We start from the raw sequence: 25,435 nt of genomic DNA, 5'->3' as shown, positions 1-25,435 counted from the left end.
TCATCGGATGGAAGATTTCTTCAGCGCCGCTTGGAGGATTAACTTCTTCCGCTCCGGATGTCCTCTTCAGTTCCATCGGTGGCTCGGCTGAGTGAAGACAACTAAAGGTAGGATGATCTTCAGGGGATTAGTGTTAGGTTTTTGTAAGGGGGGTTTGGGTTAGATTAGGGGTATGTGGGTGGTGGGTTTTAATGTTGGGGGGGGTTGTATTTTTCTTTTACAGGCAAAAGAGCTGTTTTCTTTGGGGCATGCCCCCACAAATGGCCCTTTTAAGGGCTGGTAAGGTAAAAGAGCTTTGAAATGTATTTAATTTAGAATAGGGTAGGGCATTTTTTTATTTTGGGGGGGTTTGTTATTTTATTAGGGGGCTTAGATTAGGTGTAAGTAGCTTAAAATTGTTGTAATAGTTTTAACATGTTTGTAACTTATTTTTTTATTTTTTGTAACTTAGCTTTTTTTATTTTTTGTACTTTAGTTAGTTTATGTAATTGTATTTAATTGTAGTTATTTGTAGGTAGTTTATTTAATTAATTTAATGATAGTGTAGTATTAGGTTTAATTGTAACTTAAGTTAGGATTTATTTTACAGGTAATTTTGTATTTCTTTTAGCTAGGTAGTTATTAAATAGTTAATAACTATTTAATAACTATTCTAACTAGCTAAAATAAATACAAAGTTACCTGTAAAATAAATATAAATCCTAAGATAGCTATAATATAATTATTAATTATATTGTAGCTATCTTAGGGTTTATTTTACAGGTAAGTATTTATTTTTAAATAGGAATAATTTATTAAAGTATAGTGTAGTGTTAGGTGTAATTGTAACTTAGGTTAGGATTTATTTAACAGGTACATTTCTCTTTATTTTAGCTAGGTAAGCTATTAAATAGTTAATAACTATTTAATAGCTATTGTACCTGGTTAAAATAAATTGAAAGTTGCCTGTAAAATACAAATAAATGCTAAGAGAGCTAGAATATAATTATTATTTATATTGTAGCTATATTAGGGTTTATTTTAAAGGTATTTAGTTTTAAATAGGATTCATTTAGTTAATAAGAGTTAATTTATTTAGATTTATTTAATTAATATTTAAGTTAGGGGGGCGTTAGGGTTAGGGTTAGACTTAGGTTTAGGGGTTAATAATTTTATTACAGTGGCGGCGGCGTAGTGAGGGGCAGGATAGGGGTTAATAAATTTATTATAGGTGGCGACGGTGTAGGGGGGGCAGATTAGGGGTTAATAAATTTATTATAGGTGGCGACGGTGTAGGGGGGGCAGGATAGGGGTTAATACATTTAATATAGGTTGCGGCGGGTTCAGGGAGCGGCGGTTTAGGGTTTAATACATATATTATAGTTGCGGCGCGGACCGGGAGCGGCGGTTTAGGGGTTAACATATTTATTATAGCTTGCGGTGGGCTCCGGGAGCGGCGGTTTAGGGGGTAATACATTTATTTAGTTGCGGCGGTGTAGGGGGGACAGATTAGTGGTGTTTAGACTCGGGGTACATGTTAGGGTGTTAGGTGTAGACAGCTCCCATAGAAATCAATGGGATGTCTGTCAGCAGCGAACTTGTACTTTCGCTATGGTCAGACTCCCATTGATTCCTATGGGATCCGCCGCCTCCAGGGGTGGCGGATTGAAAACCAGGTACGCTGGGCCGTAAAAGTGCCGAGCGTACCTGCTAGTTTTTTGATAACTAGCAAAAGTAGTGAGAATGTGCCGCACTTGTGTGCGGAACATCTGGAGTGACGTAAGAATCGATCTGTGTCGGACTGAGTCCGGCGGATCGATGCTTACGTCACAAAATTCTACTTTTGCCGGTCTCGAGCCTTTGATAACTAAGGCGTATCAGCCTCGCCACAAATACGCTGCGGAATTCCAGCGTATTTGAGGTTGACGGCTTGATAACTAGGCCCCAAGGTGTGGAATTGGCATTGTCAGCACGAATAGCATGTCAGTGTTGTTGGACGGAGCATATCTACATAAGCTTATCACGTTACATAATGCTTGTAATAAATACTTTAATGCACTTTAATTTTGACTACTATGACCTTAAAAGTAAGGGGTCAATTTATCAAGCTCCGTATGGAGCTTGATGCCCCGTGTTTCCAGCGTGTTTCCGCAGCTCCATAACCTGTCCGCCTGCTCTGAGGCGGCGGACATAAATCAACCTGATCGAATACGATCAGGTTGATTGACAGCCCCTGCTAGCGGCCGATTGGCCGCAAATCTGCAGGGGGCGGTATTGCAACAGCAGTTCACAAGAACTGCTGGTGCAATGATAAATGCCGACAGCATACGCTGTCAGCATTTATCGATGTGCAGCGGACATGATACACTACATTGTATCATGTCCGCTCGCACATTAGTAAATTGACCCCTAAATCTGAAAACTCAAGTAAACATTCAGTGAATTGTAGAAGCTTAATAAACATGTATCTGTTAGTATGCATACATAATCATATTACCTCTATCTACTGCACCACATTAATGCTGTAATCATTTCTAATTTTGTTTTTCTTTAAGATGAGAATTAACTTAAAAGGACATTAAACTACAAACAAATGCATACAGCATTGTCATGTTTATATATATGTTAAATAGAATTTTTGCCTGGAAAAATGTTGTTTAAACTATTAAAAATAATGTTTGAGTTAAAGTGATGGTAAATCCTAGCATTTGTGAAACACTAGGATTTATATAAAATACTTCATGATGAAAGCTCCTTTATTTGTTCCAAGCGATTGCCGTTCTGAGCATGCCAAGGCAGCCCACCGGCAGATCGCTATTTTCCCTATTTGGCTGAGAGGTGATGTTTCCACCTCTTAGCCAATAGCTGTGCGGGGAAATCCGGCTTTGCGCCGCGGTTGTTCCAATGGTAAATCCTAGCGTTTCACAAATGCTAGGATTTGCCATCACTTTAAATAAGGTTAAGTTTAAATCTATTCTGGTGAATTTTGAAATGAACAGAAAAAGCAGGTCTGAACAATTGGTCCATGGGACAGAAGCTCACAAGCTATAAGGACAACTACCACTCCTCTATTGGTGGACAGTGACACACCCCACAATCATAAAAACAAAAAGTGGTTTGTTTTTTTCAGTACAAGAACATAAAAATGAATTGTAATCCTGTAATGCATTGTAAAATGTGCAGTTTTAGATGAAACAAAGAAAAAATACAGTGTCATTTTTATTGTCTAAAAAGATTGCGCTTTTACTACTCATTCTCCAGCTTTGCCCAACCAACATTGTTATATTAATATACTTTTTAAATTCTAAACCTCTAAATTACTGCCTGTTTCTAAGCCCCTGCAGGCCAGCTCTTATCTCAGTGCATTTTATTAGCTTTTCACAGCCAGACATAGCTAGTTCAGGTGTGTCATATAGATAACATTGTGCTAACTACTGTGGAGTTACGCACGAGACAGAACTAATTAGCTAAAATGCAAGTAGTAAACAGCCCTGAGGTAAGAGGCTTAGATACAAGGTAATGTGCATTAATATAAGTGTTTATGCAAAACTGGGGAACGGGTAATTAAGGGATCATCTATCTTTTTAAACAATAACAATTCTAGAGTAGACTGTCCCTTTAAGGCTTTTCGCTGTAGATGTAACACTGTCACATTTGCTGAAGTCAGGCACCTACCCATATAAGTGAGAGTAACACCCTGCTCATCCGTCCCTAATGCATTAGAAGCCACACAGCTGTAATGCCCAGCATCCTCTTGACCTGCATCCTTTATTAGCAACGAGTTGTCACCCAGGATTGTATATCTGTTAGCAGAAAAGTGGATTTGGTTAGAAATGCTCATTGACACATTTATAAACAGACATAAACAAATCCATTAGACTACGTTTACTAGACAGGAGACAAAACGTATGTGCCCACACTGAATTACGTCATCATTATGAACTGAATCGTTACCACTGAAAGTTATTTTGGGACCTATATAAATGCTGGCATCTCATTCCTGTCCTCCCTACATCAAGACACATGTAATCTGCCCACGCTATTCTATTCTGGCTTCTCTACTGTCTAATACCTCTGCTACAGGCCCTTCTATGTCCTGATACTTTACCCTAGTACCCCACTACGTTGTTCCACATAAACCCTACTTCACTATACATCTGTCAGTTTTGTGAGCAGCCCAGCAGTCCGCCAGACCTCGCTAAATACGGCGAGCAATACGCTCGCCGTATTCAGCATTGCACCAGCAGCTCACAAGAGCTATTGGTGCAACGGTTATGGAGCAGCGGTCTTTGTGACCGCTGCTTCATAACTGCTATTTCTGGCGAGCCTGAAACACGGCCCTTCGAGCTCCGTAAGGAGCTTGATAAATATGGACCCGAGAGAGATGCAGACTGAAAGATTATTTAGCAGAGTTGAACCTGGACTGTTCCTGTTGAAATTTGCTGAATATCTTCTACAAAGTGTTTGTCACATGATCAGATGAAGTTCCTCCTGTGTGTGATATTCCCTGCTAGTGTCTGCTATGTTAACTAAGAATCAAAGCTAAGTATTACCTAATATATAATTCATTGTGTTGTTTAGCATAAGGTGATTTCACGCAATTGCTTTATCCTCTCTTTGTCAGTACTAATAGTTACCCTGGTGCCCTGTCTGGCACAAGACGCATCGTTACCTTGAGCCCCTGTCAGCAACTGAAATGGGCATTTCCTTCATAAGAAATAGGAATGGAATAAATAGTTCTACACAGACACAACAACAAACTGGGCATATATTTGGCTGTAACTGACCTGCTGCTATTACTCAGGAAGGTGTCCTCGTGCTTCCAGGAGATCTGAGGTGTAGGGTGACCGGACACATCACATCTAATTCTTACCTCTCCCCCATGAGAAAGGTGTTTGGCACTTGAATCAATCTGAATATGTGGGGACTCTGATGAGTGGCAGAACATACAAAGGTAAGTTATTCCATAACAGCAATGAAATATCACGCACAATATTAGCACGGAAAGCCATGCTATACACAGGAACAGATTGCTCGCCAGCCAATGAGATATATTATTTATGCATTTGTGCACTTCAAAATATTTATAATGCTATAAAGTTTATTGGAAATTGTGCAAGTAGCAGGAACTTCTTAAAAGTCACAAAACATATCTAAAGTCAGAGGGGCCGATTTATGAAAGTGCGAGCGGACATGATACGATGTCGCGTATCATGTCTGCCGCACAACGATAAATGCCGACAGCATATGTTGTTGGCATTTATAATTGCGCAAGCAGTTCTTGTGAACTGATTGTGCAATGCCGCCCCCTGCAGATGCGTGGCCAATCGGCCGCTAGCAGGGGGTGTCAATCAGCCTGATCATATAGGATCAGGCGGATTGATGTCCGCAGCCTCAGAGCAGGCGGTCAAGTTAAAGACCTCTCAATGCAGTAGAATTGCATAATTAACAAGTGCATAATAGAAAGACAATGCTTTAACACCTACTCTGAATTTCAAATAAGCAGTAGATTTTTTCTGAGAAATTAATTTTTTCTTCCATTTTCTGGCCCCTTGTCTCATGTGACAGAAATCAGGCAATCACAGACTAGTATAGATTTACCCTGTGAGCCTGTGCACATGCTCAGTAGGATCCTGTTCCCCAGAAAGTGTGAATATAAAAAGACTGTGCAACATTTGATAATGCAAGTAAATTGGAAAGTGTCTTAAAACTGCACAATCTATATGATTCATAAAAGTTTATTTAGACTTTAGCGTCCCTTTAATTAAGGGATCTGTAAATATATATAGATCTGGTTTTTTTACTTGTTAAAGGGGCATTAAAGCACTCAAGGCTCTCTAATTTATTAGAGTATATAATTTTTGCACTACTGGCCCTAGATTACGAGGTGTTTAACCCTTAAACTGATTAAACACATAGGTAAAGCCCAACTTTGGAGCTGAAAGACTTGCAGATATCTATAAGGGCATGGTCAGTCAGCCAACGTGGAGTGGCAGTCACACATCCCCACCTATCATTAAGGGGCCTATTTAATAAAGGGCTGTCGGATCTGATTCGACAGTGCGGATCAGGTCCGACAGACCTCGCTGAATGCGGAGAGCAATACACTCTCCGTATTCAGCATTGCACCAGCAGCTCTTGTGAGCTGCTGGTGCAACGCCACCTCCTGCAGATTTGCGGCCAATTGGCCGACAGCAGGGGGTGTCAATCAACCCGATCGTACTCGATCAGGTTGAATTGCAGCGATGTCTGTCTGCCTGCTCAGAGCAGGCGGACAGGTTATGAAGCAGCCGTCTGACCGCTGCTTCATAACTGGTGTTTCTGGCGAGCCTGCAGAAAACACAGGCTCTCAAGCTCCATCCAAGGCTTGATAAATGGGCCCCTATATGTGCAATGCATGCAGCCCCAGAGCATACCTGTGTATTTAATCCTTTTGTGGAGGTTAAACATAATGGGGCCTATTTATTAATGTGCGAGCGAACATGATCCGATATTGCAGATCATGTCCGCCACACATCGATAAATGCAGACAGCACACACAGTCTGCATTTATCATCGCACCAGCAGTTCTTGTGAACTGCTGGGTACAACGCCGCCCCCTGCAGATTTGTGGCTAATCGGCTGCCAGCAGGGGGTGTCAATCACCCGATCATATTGGATCGGGTTGATTTTCGTCAGTGTCTGTCCGCCGCCTCAGAGCAGGGGGACAGGTTATAGAGCAGCGGTCTTTAGATCGCTGCTTCATAACTGGTGTTTCTGGCGAGTTTGAAGGCTCGCCAGAAACACGAGGCTTCAAGCTCCATACGGAGCTTGATAAATAGGCCCCAGTAACTTAAAGGGACAGTTCACCCAAAAATGTCTCCCCTTTAAATTATTCCCAATGATCCTTTTAACCTGCTAGAGTGTATTAAATTGGTTACAAGTAGCTCCTTTACTCCTATTTCAGCATTTGAAATAGCTGATTTAGCCTGTGGTATCGCCCCCTATACTGAACAAATTAATACTGGAGTATAGGCTATTGAATAGCCTAAGTATACACAGCCAGCAGAAGAGATTACACTCTCAGTGGGATGCAGGATAGTTAAGTAATAAAATGATAATTTTCCATTGTTCTCTCTATGTATTGAGCTTTGGTGTCCCAGCCAAATAAAAGATAAGGAAGCAAATCTGTGTTACAAAGTTATAACATAATGAGATCTGATATCACCTTAAGTTCAACCCATTGTAATAGGCTGTGGTTTCAAAGCACAAAATCAGCTACTTCATATACACAAATAAGCATGAAAATGGAATTTCTCAAATATTTTATACTCTGCAGTTGGTATAACAAGTCATTTAAAATACATTAATGGAAAAACAATTTTACAGTGTACTGTCCCTTTAACTCACTAATGCAAAAAATACATGATCTAAGTAATTAAAGTGTATCATTTTGGTCTTAGAATTTCCCCATAAGAGTCCATAACATTGTACAGACTGCAACTGTTAGCACCAAATGGCATATTGTACCAGCTGGTGTTAAAGTAAAGTTTTGATGCAAAATTAAAATTCATCAAACATTTACATTTCACTCATTGTGAAAAAATACTTACCTTTTAAACTTGACAGCCGCTCCAGCTTCCTCCGGTCGTCGCAAGCCATTTCTGACGTCAGAAATGATGGATGGGTCATCCTCCAATCACGCTCCCCCCCCCCCCCGGGGGAATCAGTGTCTGATTCAACGCCGTGATTGGAGGAAGCCGGATTCCTCATTTTAGACCCAGGAAGAGGCTTTGCGACGGGCGGAGGAAGCTGGAGCAGCTGTCAAGATTAAAAGGTAGGTTTTTTTTCACAACACGAGTGAAATGTATATTTTGATGAATTAAAGTGCCCCTGTTTTTAATCAAATTTTTAAAAACCGGGCACTTTAGCATCAAAATTTACATTCACTTTAAATACAGGACCAGTTCCAGATTGAACATATTTACTGCACTTCTCGGAATTTCAGAAATGAAACAACGGAGAAGGATGCACAGCGCGGCTGCACAATGCAGGGATGAACTACAGAATCACCAATTTACATTACTTAGTGATTTGTCAGTGATGGTTATAGCAGTTCAGTAAACATGTTATGCTAGTGATTCTGAAAATGATATTTATAGCTCAATATGCTGGTGCATGAATAGTGGCAAAACTCAATAATAGATTTAACTGAAAGGGGCATTGTAGGGGTAGATTTAACAAGGGCTGAATGGCCCTTGTTTCCGCGCGAGCCTTTAGGGTCGCCGGTAACAGCAGTTATGAAGCAGCGGTCTAAAGACAGCTGCTCCATAACTTGTTTGCTGCCTCTGAGGATGCGGTCTTCAATCCGTCCAATCATATACGATCGGGCTTATTAACACCCCCTGCTAGCGGCTGATTGGCCGCAAATCTGCAGGAGGCGGCATTGCACAAGCATTTCTGGTGAACTGCTTGTGCAATGATAAATCGCTGTCGGCATTCAGCGATGTCTGTCTGACATGATATGCTACAGCGGATCATGTCCGCCAGACATTAATAAATCTACCCCTATGGGGTAGATTTATGAAATGTCGGACATGATTCGTTGTAGCGAAAATGTCCGCCTGAAATCACTAAATGCAGACAGCGTACGCTATTGGCATTTATCATTGCACAACCATTTCTAGTGAAATGTTTTTGCAATGCCACTCTCTGAACATTCGCGGTCAATCGGCCGCTAGCAGGGGGTGTCAATCATCCCGATCGTATCTGATCGTGATGGTTGCTATCCGCCACCTCAGACCGCTGCTTCTTCAGGTGAGCCTGAAGGCTCGCGCGGAAACAGCTGCATCTGCAGCATAATAAATCTACCCCTATGTTTTGTCAGATTACTAATTTGCTATTTCTGTGAATAAAAAGTAACAATATTTTATATTAAAGGGACATGAACGTACATTTTGTTCTTTCATGAGTCAGATAGAGTGTGCAGTTTTAAACAACTTTCTAATTTACTTCTAATTATCATATTTTCTTCATTCTCTTGGTATCTTCTGTTGAAAAAAAAGCTTAGGAGCGTGCACGGCAGCAGTTTTGCAAGAATGTTATCCATTTGCAAGAACACTAGATTATAGCACTCTTTAATGTCATGTAGTGCTCAAGACATGTGCCTAAGTATCTGTTAAACAAAATCTTTAAAACATTAGCATAAATGAAGGGAACACAGAGCTATTGTAACTTTAGACAACCTAAACCCATATTTTGTGTTTTTCCTCTGACCAAAACCATGATCACTGTGAATAATTTTATATTTATTCTGCTCATTCGGTTGCTAGTGTATTTTAATCTATTAAAGGGTGTTTTGTTGATATGAAATGGAGGTATCGGAGTTGTAACTTGCCCTGTACTAAAAGCCAGACTCTTGCAGTGGCTGTGCCGTGACTATTGCTGGCCGTGCACTCGTATGCTCCGGCATCTGTGGTCTGCACGTTCTGGATCTCCAAGGAAGAGTTGGGTAGAATGCGTAGTCTCCCTTCACTTAATGGTTTCCCGTCATGGGTCCAGCTGAGGTTGTAGCGAATCTCTCCAAGAACATGACAGGACAGGACAGCCAAGCCCCCCAGAGAGGCCGTAATATTATGGTACAGAGAGATTGTGGGTGGGGGATCTGTAATGAAAAATCACGTGCAGTGAGGGAAACCGAGAGAAACAGATACAAACAAAAAGCTAAGAAATCAAACAACCACTAGAATAATGAAAGACTAATCAGTCAACAGGGGTTAGGAGGTGTAAAACACTTTGGGGTCAATTTATTAAATGCCGGGCGGACATGATTCGCTAAATGCTGAGAGCATACAATGTTGGAATTTAACATTGCACAAGCTTTTTTTGTGAAATGCTTGTGCAATACCGCCCCCGGCACATTTGCGGCAAATCGGCCGCTAGCAGGGGCTGTCAATAATCCTGATCGTATTGGGATGATTGCAGTCTGCCACCCACCCAGGTGGCGGAGAAGTTAAGGAGCAGCTGCTTAACTTCTGTTTACGGTGAGCCGGGAAACTACGGGAGTAGATAAAAATATCCTCTGCTTATTAAATCAACCCCATAGACAGAGATTTCTTTTTTTTTAACAGCTTTATTGGAGATTAAGTGATTTTTTACAAAGGGTGGAGACGCATCTCCTATTGTGGTACAGTAGTGCAAGGTTTATCTTTGTTACAGAGTAATTAAAGAGACAACGTATATAACAAAAACATTATCTAAAAGAACAAATCTATCTGTAGCCTTTGGTTTGTGGTTTTACATAAACATAGGAATACTGTAGTATTAACAGTTATTAGTGAAAAAAAAATGTTTGCGTACATTCTTGCTCAATCTACTAGTGCGTTGTTGTTTGTAACTCAAGAGGATAGTGTACCATTAGTGTCCTGGTGCGAGGGTTTGTTATGTTGAGGTACTCTTCCCATATGAGGCTGAGGAAATCATCTAGCTTTTTGTTTTGTGTATAGTGGTATTTTCCCATTTGTATGAGATTGGAGACCCTGTCTTTCCAAAATTGTATATTTGGGAGGTCTGTTTTTCATGTTTGTCATGATCGTGAATAATTTTAGCCTTAAGGTGAATTTAATGGGTGGAGGATGGTTAAAAAGAAAGGTCCAAGGACTCAAGGGTATAGAAGTGTCTAGTGCTTTGTCTACTTCTTTTTTAATATCTGACCAATCATTTTGGGCTACTGAGCATTCCCACCATATGTGTATAAATGTATCTCTTTGGTCGCATCCTCTCCAGGACACAGAAGGGTATATAGAGTTTATTTTATTTAGTTTGTCAGGAGCATAATGCCATCTGCATAGAAATTTCATATTCATCTCAAAAGTTGAAATGGAAGATGAGGATGAACTCATTTGATTGAAAATGGTATTCCAGAATTGTGGTCTTTGTTGCTCCCCTATTTCGGTTTCAAATTTTTGAGTATATGAAGGGGGATTTTCCTCTTGGTGAGTTTGGAGAAATTTATATACTTTGGATAGGATACCTGTGTGTGGATGTGATAAAAAAACAAAGGTTTTCGAAGGGGGTAAGGGTCCTATATATGTTGGTTTTATCAGGATGAGTTGAAAGGAAGTGTGTAAGTTGTATGTACATGAACCAATTTGTAAATGTAGGTACTAGTATGTCTGCAATATCCTCTTTCGATTTTTATTTTTCCATTTTGTAGTGTGTAGCATGGTATTGCTTGTTGTAGTGTAGGGATAATAATTTCTCCATAAGAGATTTAATATACTTTAATTACTTGTTTTATTTATTTATTTTCCCTTTAAATTGATATTTTCCACTGCCCACAAAAAGTCTTGTGGGTAGTCTGTGGCATGCATACCTTTACCCCTGCAACATGCCACACAGTGATTTCTTGATGAGTGCAGGAGCTCATTCATATATGTAGCTCACTGTACACAAGAAAGGAGAAAGGGTAAACAATGTAAATGTTGCTAAGTAAACGGTTTACAAACATTGTGTACACAGAGCTTTTGCAATGCAGCACCTGAACAAGCAAACCCCTTGGAATTACCATATTTTATTGCAGTTGTGTTATAAATGAACAGATTACATGAGTGAAAATGTTTAGAATGCATTTACACCATGATTGTTACAACTGAGCCAAACTCCAACACTTGCCTATGGAGGAGCCAATTCTCACTTGTTTCTGGAAGCTAGCCACGGTCATTAGTTTAACAAAATAAGCTTTGTTTTGTCGTTCGTATCTTATAATCTCTGCTAAAGCCAATTAGGGACAGATATATAGCAGAGTCGGATTGTGAAGCTTCTCGTGCACAACAGCAGGTAACAGAATGACTGGAAATCTGAAGATGGGTATAACGTACCTGTACCAAACATACTGGCTTCTGCTAATTCTGCATCAAACTGATTCTCCTTCTCTAATGGTGTTGTTGATATAGGGATGATAAAGTAGCACAGTTTGTACTAATAGAGTATTGTTTTACCATGTACCCTCTCACCTGCGACAGACACCTTGGCAAGGGCATATCCAGCCCCCACTTTGCTGATAGCCGTGCAGATATAGACACCTTCGTTACGAGCTGAAGCCGATGGTATTTCCCAGGTAGCATTAGCAGATTCCCTGGAGATGAAGGCATCGAGACACAAACAGTTACAACACCTCAACCCTCTTCTCTTTGGTGGTAACTAGAGCATAGGCTTTATCACTCCCTACCAGTTCAATTCTACTTACGTAAACAGTTGCTCTTCTCCCAGCTTCTCACCATCACGAGAAAAGCGAAGACGGAAAGGGATATCACTGCGCACAGAACAAGTGATAACCAGTGGGAGCTTATGAAAGCCCTGTATTTGAGGTGACATTATCACAGTAGGTGTAGCTGCAGGGACAAAAAAGGGTTAACTTAACCACACCCAAAAACATTTTGTGATAACTATAAAACCTTAAATAAATATTCCAGAAGTGTGGTACGCAAAACTTTCTTTTGGTTGTAATTGCACACAGATTTGTTTTAGAAAATTATCGCCAATTTAGGCACACACTCTAAAAATGTTTGCTCTGAGATATACGCTCCTATTAAGAACAAAAAATAAAGATTAATATTGACATGCTGACAGGTTACATAGACAGATACCCCCAGCCGCTAACCTGGTAATATACTGGTGTATGCCACATTGGAAAGACGTTGGAATTGGTGCCCGCCGCGGTCAGTGCCATTAACCTTCATAAAGAAGCTTTCCCTGGGTGCCTGGAAGTGAGGAGCAACCCACAGCTGCTTGGTGCGTTTGTAAGGAAACCGCTGGACTGGTAAAGAGACAAGGCTTTCTCCTGAGACACGCAAAAGGTCCAAAGAATCCAGTTGGCCCGGTGGAGACAGCCCAGAACAATTTATCAGAGCAGAGATTGGAACTCCTGTGGAAGATGGAAAATGTTCCTTAGATACAAGTTAAGAAGCCATTTACAAAACATGATGTGAGTTTAAATGATTTTTTAATGGTTTTATATTATTAATTATGTCATGTTATTTTGTCCCTGTATTTGTTTGTTTGTTCTATCCACCTCAAGATTATTATATGATGTCTATTTTTAGATTTTTGTTTCTCAGGGTTGTTGTTGAACACATAGTTGATTATAACCCAATCATCCAAGCTAAAGTTATTCAACAATATAAATATAATGATTATATCCTCTCCTTTTGTATAACTCAATGACTGCACCTACAAATGTTATTTGCCCCTACTGTACCTGTTTGTGTATTACTGTATCTCTGTAATATTTTTATTCTTTGTATAGCGCTGCGTAATCTGCTGCGCTTTATAAATTACCGATAATAATAATATACCCCCCACACACACACATTGTAAACTACATACCGTGTGGTTTTGGCAGCCTACAAACTGCTTCTTCAGGATGTAGGCTGACAGAACTAAGGGCTTGATGATCATAAAGTTGCAGGTAGGGGGACTTTTTTGTGTGGACATTATATTCTAATATATGCGTCTCTTTTTCACATCCAGACCCTGCATAGCAAGATATACAACTCTAAAGCTAATTAAAGGGATATGAAACACAACATTTTGCTTTCATGATTCAGATAGAGCAGGAAATTTTAAGCAACTTTCTAATTTACTCCTATTAACAATTTTTCTTCGTTCTCTTGGTATGCTTTGTTCAATGAGCAGCAATGCACTTCTGGTAGCTGATTAAACACATGCATGAGCCAATGACAATCAGTATATATAAATATATATGCGTCCATGCCATCCACCAATCAGCAACTAGAACCTAGGTTCTTTGCCGCTCCTGATCTTTAATAAATAAACCTTTCAGCAAAGGATAACAAGAGAAGAAAGCAAATTAAATAATAGAAGTAAATTGGAAAGTTGTTAAAAATCATATTCTCTATCAGAATCATGAAAGAAACATTTTGGGTTTCATGTCCCTTTAAGGGACCTCACAGTACTGACGAGACTTCTTAGATAATCTTGCCAGAGCAGAGAGCTTTAGATCATTCTATCATTACATCTTTTTAGCTTCTCCGTATGTCTGTTTGTCATGAATATCTGTAGATACAGTGAGAGTGACATGATTTTTATGTACATGATTTTTACATACGTGTGCACTCTCGTGCTATATGTTCTTACACTTCAGAGAAGTAAAGATGTCAACAAGCTTTTGACTACCATTTTGTTGGGAGAAAAAAACATAAGACAGTCAGCTATTTCTTCATAGTGATTACCTTGCATGGGGCGTTCAATGACTTGAGAAGGGTCCATCACAGTCATTGTGGAGAAAGCTGCTCGGAAATCCAAGGTGCTGACCCCAGTCACTCTCACTGTGTGACGTCCTGTGCTGAAGATCTGTATTGGGAAACGCACAATAAAATGAGGCATTTGCATCCTATATGGCCTGAGTTATTTACATCTATATGTTCTCAAGTTTACTGGGATTGTCATTTGTAGATTGTGGTTCCTTCTCTTGGTTGTAGCCATGGAAGGGAACAATTAATGCACTCAGAAAATTGTATTAACCTTTTAAGGCTGTTACAACGTTCTATTCCGTCCTAACTACAGGGGGCTTTAGCGCCGTTAGGATGAAATAGAACGTCCTGAAGCCAACAGTGCTTCCAGGATGAAATCATGGTCTGGAGGGCGTGCCTAGCGTCATAGGGATGCCCCCCTGACCCAATCCAATCATTGAAATCTTGCGATTGCGTGCATGATGTAGACAAATTGACCCTGTCATCAAAGGGTTGAAGCCAGCAGTTTCTGTATTAAACAGTGAAAGGTGATGTATTTCAAAGGTTGAGAAAAAAATAATAATTATGATATATAATACACAGTAATTACCTAGCACAGATCATAAACTTATTTACATTTGGCCTCTTATTGGCTACAATAAAGGTAAACAAGATGATTTTCAGGTGGTGTGTACCTAGACTCCTTTAGAATAGAAAGAGCCTGTTGCTAAAACAATAATTGTTTAAAATGCTAATAAAACATTTAGGGTCAGATTACAAGTGGAGTGCTAAATATCGTTTGCGTGCAATGTGTGCTGGTATTACAAGTAAATTGCAATGTGAACTCAAGCTTGCGTTTGCATTGAGCTCACAAGAGTGCGCTTTCATAGGTTCCTAAGGGAGACTCATTCTGATGCCATCAGAGACGGCATCAGAAACTGGCACAGCGAAGGGGGTAAGTAGTGCAGAAATGGGCAGCATTTTTAAATATATATTCACAAGAACTGCTGGTGCAATGATAAATGCCGAGAGCGTATGCTGTCGGCATTTATCGATGTGCAGCGGACATGATCTGCTATATCGGATCATGTCCGCTCGCACCATAATAAATAGGCCCCTTTAACTTTAAAGCCCCAAAACTGCTTAGTGCAGTTTTTTTTTTTTCATTAAAAAAAAAGTAAACTTTTTTTTAATAAAAACTATAATGCCCTCTATGTTGAGGGCATCTGAGGCACTTTTAGAAAATTAACCAGAGATCTAGGGGCCGATTTATCAAGAGCCGAATGGACCCTGATGTCCCTGTTTCAAACAGCAGTTATGAAGCAGTGGTCTTAAGACCGATGCTCCTTAAAGCCTGCTCTGAGGCTGTGGACATCAATCCGCCCAATCTCATACAATCAGACTGATTGACACAACCTACTAGCGGCCGATTGGCTTCGAATCTGCAGGGGGCGGCAATGCACAAGATACTTTAAATACTTTGTAATGTTTATATTAGTGTTAGGATTTTTTTTAATGAGTATTTTAGTTTTGTTTAATTGGTAGTTTGAGTTTAATAGTTATATTAGTTTTATTGTTAGTTTAGACTTAGGTTTTTTTTTTTATTTGACAGGTAAGTTTTAATTTAATTTAAGATAGGGAAATTGTAATTTTAATATAAAGTTAGGGGCGTTAGGTTTAGGGGTTACTAGTTTAAATTAGTTTATTGCGATGTGGGGGGCTTTCGGTTTAGGGGTTAATAGTTTAATTTAGTATATTTCGGTGTGGGGGGCTTGCGGTTTAGGGGTTAATAGTTTAATTTAGTATATTTCGGTGTGGGGGGCTTGTGGTTTAGGGGTTAATAGGTTTATTATAGTGTCGGTGTTGTCAGGGAGCAGCGGAATAGGGGTTAATATCTTTATTATAGTGTGGGCAAGGTTGGGATGCGGGGAATAGGGGTTAATAACTTTAGTATAGTGGGGGCAATGTGGGCGGACGGCAGATTAGGGGTTAATAACTTTATTATAGTGGCGGCGACGTCAAAGAGCGGCGGAATAGGGGTTAATAAACTTTATTAGTGGCGGCGATGTCGGGAGCGGCAGATTAGGGGTTATTAACTTTAATATAGTGTTTTGCGACGCGGGAGAGCCTCGGTTTAGGGGTTAATAGGTAGTTTATGGGTGTTAGTGTACTTGGTGACATTTTAGTTATGAGTTGTTTTTTTGTTTGTTTTTTTAAATTAACTGTTTTTATTATTGTTTTAAACAGGTATACAGAAAATGCAAAGATACATAAAAAAATTTCCAACCAACCAAGACTAGTTAAAAAAGGAACAAGCATTCAGCAAAGTACATAGCAATGTTTGTTAGAACAATTAATTGTTTGGAAAGTCCAAGTAGATAATTCGGAAGAATGAAAAAGTCTTTTACCAGGGACCAATGATGATCGAATATCCTTGAGAACCACCTTTGACTGTCTTTGCATGTTACACATTTCATATCATCACAATTTATATTTGTGATTAACAGATGTGGTATATTACTGAGAACCAATATATCCCAACCAACCGTCTATTATATCTGCCAAACCTTATAATCATGCAGTTGAGCAACTGATAGTGAATTATGACGCCCTCTGTTCCCATATCGATAATATATCTGCAATAAAGTCTTGTTTACCTGTGGAGGTGTAGTGTATTTTTTCCACAGCTAAAACGTGGTCTATCTCTCTTATCCACATATCAAAGTTAGGAATTTGACATTTTTCCAAAATCTGGGGATTAAAGGGACACTAAACCCAATTTTTTTCTTTCATGATTCAAATAGAGCAGCAATTTTAAGCAACTTTCTAATTTACTCCTATTATCAAGTTTTCTTCGTTCTCTTGCTATCTTTATTTAAAAAGCAGGAATGTGATGCATAGGAGCTGGCCCATTTTTGGTTGAGAACCTGGGTTATACTTGCTTATTGGTGGGTAAATGTAAGCCTTCAATAAGCAAGCGCTATCCATGGTGCTGAACCTAAAATGGGCTGGCTGCTAAGATTTACATTCCTGCTTTTAAAATAAAGATAGCAAGAGAACGAAGAAATATTGAGACTAGGAGTAAATTAGAAAGTTGATTAAAATTTCACGCTCTATCTGAATCATGAAAGAAAAAATTTGGGTTCAGTGTCCCTTTAAGCGTTTGGCATAGTTAAGCGTGCATTGAAACAGTTTTTTTACGGTATATGCAGAGGATAGGGGGTGTATTGTTAAGTAAAACTATGGTAGGTATAAGTGTAATTGAAACTCCAAGGGTCTTATTGATACATTTAGTAACTTTGTTCCAGAAGTTACTAAATGAGTTTACAGGTTTGTAGGAGTGGGCAGGACCACCAGATGTGGGACAGGGTGCCTCCAGCACAGGGAGGAGGAGTTTGGGAATATGCTATGAAGACGGTGTGGGGTTAAATACCATCTGGATAGCAGTTTATAGTTCAGTTCCCCTATGACTAATGACATAGAAGATTTTTTGGTCTCCTTAAACGCGTGGGTCCATTGAACTTCTGTCAGGGTGACCTCAAGTTCTTTTTCCCACTTCGATATATAGGAAGGTTTTTTGGTGGGAAAGGAGCCTCTTAGTATCTTATATATTATGGAGATATGTGACCTAGTTATTAAGGGTGTTGTGCAAAGAATCTCCAGGGGAGTGAGGAGCCTAGTATGGTTATATCTAAAAGAATTATTGTAAATAGCGTGTCTAATTTGTATGTAGGGAAACCAGAGGTGGAATGGAGCGCCCTATAATAAGGAGAGCTCCTTTTGGGGACGGATTTGACCCTTGTTTAGAACTATGCGTACCAGAATATTTGTGGGTAAACCTCCTATAGTCTTCTTATAACCTGTGGTTGTAGTAAAAGAGGGTTATTAAGAAGGGGGATGAGGGGAGATATCTGGCTTGAGATTGATTTAACGGAGGTCAAAATGTTGTCCCAAATTCGCAATGTGGATGCAACAAATTAGTTTGTGCTGACCTCAGTGGGTCAAGCTTTGGGTGGGATCCAACATAGATCGCCGAGGTTAGGTCCTCCAGATAAAAAGGATTCTAGGTGCACCCAGGGTTTGTTGGGTTGGGAATGTTTCCAAGCGATTATTCAAGCTATATGAACTGATTTATAATAATCAATAAGATTTGGGACCCCCAAACCCCCATGCTCTCTACTAAAGTACAATGTGTGTCTATTTACTCTAGCTCTTTTCTGTGCCCAGATAAATAATTCAAACATATGTTGCTGTTTAATCAGGTACTGGAGGGGGAAATCTATAGGGAGGACCTGAAATAGATATAGGTATTTAGGACGTAGATTCATTTTTATAGCGTTAATGCGCCCTATCCAAGAGAGATGACCCTGTTTATGCCATATATCTAGGGAGGTTTGGGATTCTTTTTGGCTTTTTTATATATTTGCTAATATCACATGAGCACTTTTTTTTTCTATGTCAAATATGCTCTGTATTGTGTGATAAATGTAATTTGATGTATGTTTTTACTTTGTTTGTCACACTACAGCATTTGTTGTGCTTCTGCTTATCATTAATAATTTAACACTTTGTGGGACATATATCCATGTTTAGAAAGAGCAGCAATTTGAGAGGCTTTTAAATGTATTTCTATTATCAAAATTAAAGGGCCATTATAATGGGGGGTTTTTACATTTCAAACAATACTTTGTAATCTGTATAATATATTCTAAATTTGTACTACCTAGTTAAAACAAATACAAACTTGCCTGTAAAATAAAAATAAACCCTAAGCTAGCTACAATGTAACTATTAGTTATATTGTAGCTATCTTAGGGTTTATTTTATAGGTAAGTATTTAGTTTTAAATAGGAATAATTTAGTTAATGATAGTAATTTTATTTAGATTTATTTAAATTATATTTAAGTTAGGGGGGGTTAGGGTTAGACTTAGATTTAGGGGTTAATAAATTTAATATAGTGGTGGCGATGTTGGGGGCGGCAGATTAGGGGTTAATAAATGTAGGTAGGTGTCGGCGATGTTAGGGACGGCAGATTAGAGGTTAATAAAATTTAACTAGTGTTTGCGAGGCGGGAGTGCGGTGGTTTAGGGGTTAATATATTTATTAAAGTGGTGGCGATGTCCGGTTCGGCAGATTAGGGGTTAATTTTTTTAAAAGTGTTTGCGATGTGGGGGGGCCTTGGTTTAGGGGTTAATAGGTAGTTTATGGGTGTTAGTGTACTTTTTAGCACTTTAGTTAAGAGTTTTATGCTACAGCGTTGTAGTGTAAAACTCTTAACTACTGACTTTTAAATGCGGTACCAGGCTTGACAGGAGAGGGTCTACCACTCAATTTTTGTCAGACTCGTAATACCGGCGTTATGCAAGTCCCATTGAAAAAAAGAGGATACGCAATTGACGTAAGTGGATTTGCGGTATTTCCGAGTCTGGCCCAAAAAGTGAGCGGTGAGCCTGTAACTTCAAGACTCGTAATACCAGCGGGCGTTAAAAAGCAGCGTTGGGACCGGCTAATCTAGCCGATAATATTTAATTACTAGTTTAAGATTAGCAGTGTTTATTATGAACCTTTAAGTTGATTATAAAAATCGTTAGCTGAAAAGTATACCTAGGTAGCAATGCACTACTAAGTGCTCAGTTAGCTCCCACTAGTACATTGCTGCTCTATATCTGGCTTTACCTATGTGTTTAACCCATTTACAGAGTTAAACACATAGCTATATATAAACAACAGTTATATTATAAGTGGAGCGCAAAATATCGCTTCAGCGAAAGCGATATTTGTGCTCCACTTAGTAATATGTGCACTGGTATTACAAGTGAGGTGCAATGTGAACACGACCGAAGTCCCTTTTCAGTACCATTTTTTTTTCTAACACCCCACTCCCGCCAACTTTAGCCCCTCATAACTGCTTTTTTTTTAAAAAACAAAACAAAAAAAACCTTGTAATGGCTGGTTATTTATTGCGTGCCCGTAAATGGGTTGATCTGTCCGTTTATATGCACGCAATAAATTAGCGCTCCACTTGTAATCTAGCCCTAGATCATTTTCGTTTTGCACTTCTATGTCTCTTTAAGATAAAAAAAAAAAAACATTTTTCATATGCAGAGTAGAAAGAAGATTGAGTATAACGTCCCTTTAACATGCATAAAATTAAACAATAAAATAAAAGAGAAGAAAATAAAAAACAACAACCAGCAGCCAGGCTCTGATTCTGAAATTCTAACGTTAACAAACGTCTTCAGATTTATGTGTGGTAATCAGGATGACGTGTTCATATCTGGGGTTCGGGCTCATTAGGGTAACGAGCTGCCAGTCTGCAGTATTTACAAAACTGACAGAGAGAAATGGAACAAAACCAAGAAACAATAAACAAAATCAGGCAAAAAAACCTACCCTAGACATGAAAGGGACCGCGCTCTTGGAAGAGGGGGAGAGCAACTCCTTCATGCCAAGTGGTCAGAGATAAAGTGCAGCACAGAGCTACTGTGGTGTAAGGTCAGGTCATTGCTTAGCTAATATGGCCCATAGGGTATTAATAGCGACAGCATGGGATAAAGACATAGAAAGACTTTACTAATATTCATGTACCTGTAGAGGTTAGTGTATATCTTTACAGTGTTTGCTCAGATTGGTCCATAAGCGCATGTGAAACATACTCAATATGGCTTTTACGGGCATATCCGCAGAACTGCCTGAATTATGTAAACCGTGCAGATTTTGTTAACAAAAGAACAGTTCTAAAGGCAATATTTTAGTGTTGTATTGAATTGCTAATAAATATTATGCATATACAGGTGAAACTCGAAAAAACATAATTTATGCTTACCTGATAAATTCCTTTCTCCTGTAGTGTAGTCAGTCCACGGGTCATCCATTACTTATGGGATTATATCTCCTCCCTAACAGGAAGTGCAAGAGGATCACCCAAGCAGAGCTGCCATATAGCTCCTCCCCTCTACGTCATATCCAGTCATTCGACCGAAACCATACGAGAAAGGAGAAACTATAGGGTGCAGTGGTGACTGGAGTTTAATTAAAATTTAGACCTGCCGTAAAACAGGGCGGGCCGTGGACTGACTACACTACAGGAGAAAGGAATTTATCAGGTAAGCATAAATTATGTTTTCTCCTGTTAAGTGTAGTCAGTCCACGGGTCATCATTACTTCTGGGATACCAATACCAAAGCTAAGTACACGGATGACGGGAGGGACAAGGCAGGATCTTTACACAGAAGGAACCACTGCCTGTAGAACCTTTCTCCCAAAAACAGCCTCCGAAGAAGCAAAAGTGTCAAATTTGTAAAATTTTGAAAAAGTGTGAAGTGAAGACCAAGTTGCAGCCTTCCAAATCTGTTCAACAGAGGCCTCATTCTTAAAGGCCCAAGTGGAAGCCACAGCTCTAGTAGAATGAGCTGCAATCCTTTCAGGAGGCTGCTGTCCAGCAGTCTCATAGGCTAAACGTATTATGCTACGAAGCCAAAAAGAGAGAGAGGTAGCCGAAGCCTTTTGACCTCTCCTCTGTCCAGAGTAAACGACAAACAGGGAAGAAGTTTGACGAAATTCTTTAGTTGCCTGTAAATAAAATTTCAGGGCACGGACGACGTCCAGATTGTGCAAAAGTCGTTCCTTCTTTGAAGAAGGGTTAGGGCACAATGATGGAACAACAATCTCTTGATTGATATTTTTGTTAGAGACTACCTTAGGTAAGAACCCAGGTTTAGTACGCAGAACTACCTTGTCTGAATGAAAAATCAGATAAGGAGAATCACAATGTAAGGCCGATAACTCAGAGACTCTTCGAGCCGAGGAAATAGCCATCAAAAACAGAACCTTCCAAGATAACAGCTTGATATCGATGGAATGAAAGGGTTCAAACGGAACACCTTGCAGAACTTTAAGAACCAAGTTTAAGCTCCACGGCGGAGCAACAGTCTTAAACACAGGCTTAATCCTAGCCAGAGCCTGACAAAAAGCCTGAACGTCTGGAACTTCTGCCAGACGTTTATGCAGAAGGATAGACAGAGCTGAGATCTGTCCCTTTAACGAACTAGCAGATAAACCCTTTTCTAAACCTTCCTGTAGAAAAGACAATATCCTAGGAATCCTAACTTTACTCCATGAGTAACTCTTGGATTCGCACCAATGCAAATATTTACGCCATATTTTATGGTAAATTTTCCTGGTAACAGGTTTCCTAGCCTGTATTAAGGTATCAATAACCGACTCCGAGAATCCACGCTTTGATAGAATCAAGCGTTCAATCTCCATGCAGTAAGCCTCAGAGAAACTAGATTTGGATGGTTGAAAGGACCCTGAATCAGAAGGTCCTGTCTCAGAGGCAGAGACCATGGTGGACAGGACGACATGTCCACTAGATCTGCATACCAGGTCCTGCGTGGCCACGCAGGCGCTATTAGAATCACTGATGCTCTCTCCTGTTTGATCCTGGCAATCAATCGAGGAAGCATCGGGAATGGTGGAAACACATAAGCCATGTTGAAGACCCAATGTGCTGTCAAAGCATCTATCAGCACCGCTCTCGGGTCCCTGGACCTGGATCCGTAACAAGGAACCTTGGCGTTCTGGCGAGAAGCCATGAGATCCAGATCTGGTTTGCCCCAACGATGAATCAGTTGGACAAAGACCTCCGGATGAAGTTCCCACTCCCCCGGATGAAAAGTCTGGCGACTTAGAAAATCCGCCTCCCAGTTCTCCACGCCTGGGATGTGGATCGCTGATAGGTGGAAAGAGTGAGACTCTGCCCAGCGAATTATCTTTGAGACTTCCAACATCGCTAGGGAACTCCTGGTTCCTCCTTGATGGTTGATGTAAGCCACAGTCGTGATGTTGTCCGACTGAAATCTGATGAACCTCAGAGTTGCTAACTGAGGCCAAGCCAGAAGAGCATTGAAAATTGCTCTTAATTCTAGAATGTTTATTGGAAGGAGTCTCTCCTCCTGAGTCCATGAACCCTGAGCCTTCAGGGAATTCCAGACTGCGCCCCAACCTAGAAGGCTGGCGTCTGTTGTTACAATCGTCCAATCTGGCCTGCGGAAGGGCATCCCCTTGGACAGATGTGGCCGAGAAAGCCACCATAGAAGAGACTCTCTGGTCTCTTGATCCAGATTTAGCAGAGGGGACAAATCTGAGTAATCCCCATTCCACTGACCTAGCATGCATAATTGGCACTATGTCCATTGCCGCTACCATTAAGCCGATTACCTCCATGTATTGAGCCACTGATGGGTGTTGAATGGAATGAAGGACACGGCAAGCATTTAGAAGTTTTGATAACCTGGCCTCCGTCAGGTAGATTTTCATTTCTACAGCATCTATAAGAGTCCCTAGAAAGGGAACTCTTGTAAGTGGCAATAGAGAACTTTTTTCTATGTTCACCTTCCACCCATGCGACCTCAGAAATGCCAGAACTATCTCTGTATGAGACTTGGCAGTTTGGAAACTTGACGCTTGTATCAGAATGTCGTCTAGGTACGGAGCCACCGCTATGCCTCGCGGTCTTAGTACCGCCAGAAGAGAGCCCAGAACCTTTGTAAAGATTCTTGGGGCCGTAGCTAACCCAAAGGGAAGAGCTACAAACTGGTAATGCCTGTCTAGGAAGGCAAATCTTAGATACCGGTAATGATCCTTGTGAATCGGTATGTGAAGGTAAGCATCCTTTAAATCCACTGTGGTCATGTACTGACCCTCTTGGATCATAGGTAGGATGGTTCGAATAGTTTCCATTTTGAATGATGGAACTCTTAAGAATTTGTTTAGGATCTTTAAGTCCAAGATTGGTCTGAAGGTTCCCTCTTTTTTGGGAACCACAAACAGATTTGAATAGAATCCTTGCCCATGTTCCGACTGCGGAACCGGTTGGACCACCCCCATTAGTAAGAGGTCTTGTACACAGCGTAGAAACGCCTCTTTCTTTATTTGGTTTGCTGACAACCTTGAAAGATGAAATCTCCCTTGTGGAGGAGAAGCTTTGAAGTCCAGAAGATATCCCTGAGATATGATTTGCAACGCCCAGGGATCCTGGACATCTCTTGCCCAAGCCTGGGCAAAGAGAGAAAGTCTGCCCCCCACTAGATCCGCTTCCGGATAGGGGGCCCTCACTTCATGCTGTCCTAGGGGCAGCAGCAGGTTCTGAAGCGAGCAACAGTTCCTTCCTGTCTTGGAGCAGAGGAAGTTGATGCTGCTCCTGCCTTGAAATTACGAAAGGCACGAAAATTAGACTGTTTAGCCTTTGGTTTGGCCCTGTCTTGAGGCAGAGCATGGCCCTTACCTCCAGTAATGTCAGCGATAATTTCTTTCAAGCCGGGCCCGAATAAGGTCTGCCCTTTGAAAGGAATATTAAGCAGTTTAGATTTAGAAGTCACATCAGCTGACCAGGATTTAAGCCACAGCGCTCTGCGCGCTTGAATGGCGAATCCGGAGTTCTTAGCCGTAAGTTTAGTTAAGTGTACTACGGCATCAGCAATAAATGAATTAGCTAGCTTAAGGGCTTTAAGCTTGTTTATAATCTCATCCAATGGAGCTGTGTTAAGGGTCTCCTCCAGAGACTCAAACCAGAATGCCGCCACAGCAGTGACAGGCGCGATGCAAGCAAGGGGTTGTAATATAAAACCTTGTTGAACAAACATTTTCTTAAGGTAACCCTCTAACTTTTTATCCATTGGATCTGAAAAAGCACAGCTATCCTCCACCGGGATAGTGGTGCGCTTAGCCAGAGTAGAAACTGCTCCCTCCACCTTAGGGACCGTCTGCCATAGGTCCCGTGTAGTGGCATCTATTGGAAACATTTTTCTAAATATAGGAGGGGGTGAAAATGGCACACCGGGTCTATCCCACTCCTTGCTAATAATTTCTGTAAGCCTTTTAGGTATAGGAAAAACGTCAGTACACGTCGGTACCGCAAAATATCTATCCAGCCTACATACTTTCTCTGGGATTGCAATAGTGTTACAATCATTCAGAGCTGCTAATACCTCCCCTAGTAATACCCGGAGGTTCTCAAGCTTAAATTTAAAATTTGAAATCTCTGAATCCAGTTTACTTGGATCAGACCCGTCACCCACAGAATGAAGCTCTCCGTCCTCATGTTCTGCAAATTGTGACGCAGTATCAGACATGGCTCTACTATTATCAGCGCGCTCTGTTCTAACCCCAGAGTAATCGCGTTTACCTCTTAATTCTGGTAATTTAGATAATACTTCAGTC

The 25,435-nt window shown here is 40.4% G+C and overlaps 1 protein-coding gene across 1 annotated transcript in view; it reads right to left on the bottom strand.

Moving 5' to 3' along the window:
- The window catches only part of HMCN2 (hemicentin 2), a 542,629-nt gene that overhangs the window by 332,717 nt on the left and 184,477 nt on the right, over positions 1-25,435 (bottom strand). Inside the window, exons 9-15 of the mRNA XM_053695481.1 lie at positions 14,211-14,331; positions 12,620-12,883; positions 12,206-12,350; positions 11,973-12,094; positions 9,356-9,622; positions 4,767-4,908; positions 3,655-3,782 (exon numbers count right to left, since the gene is read on the bottom strand). Of these exons, the coding sequence (XP_053551456.1) occupies positions 3,655-3,782; positions 4,767-4,908; positions 9,356-9,622; positions 11,973-12,094; positions 12,206-12,350; positions 12,620-12,883; positions 14,211-14,331 (1,189 nt within the window). The remainder of the gene's footprint in view (positions 1-3,654; positions 3,783-4,766; positions 4,909-9,355; positions 9,623-11,972; positions 12,095-12,205; positions 12,351-12,619; positions 12,884-14,210; positions 14,332-25,435) is intronic.

The sequence above is a fragment of the Bombina bombina genome, chromosome 12 (genome assembly GCF_027579735.1).
Source record: "Bombina bombina isolate aBomBom1 chromosome 12, aBomBom1.pri, whole genome shotgun sequence".
Classification (NCBI taxonomy): Eukaryota; Metazoa; Chordata; class Amphibia; order Anura; family Bombinatoridae; genus Bombina; species Bombina bombina.
This window is presented reverse-complemented; position numbering and strand designations above follow the sequence as displayed.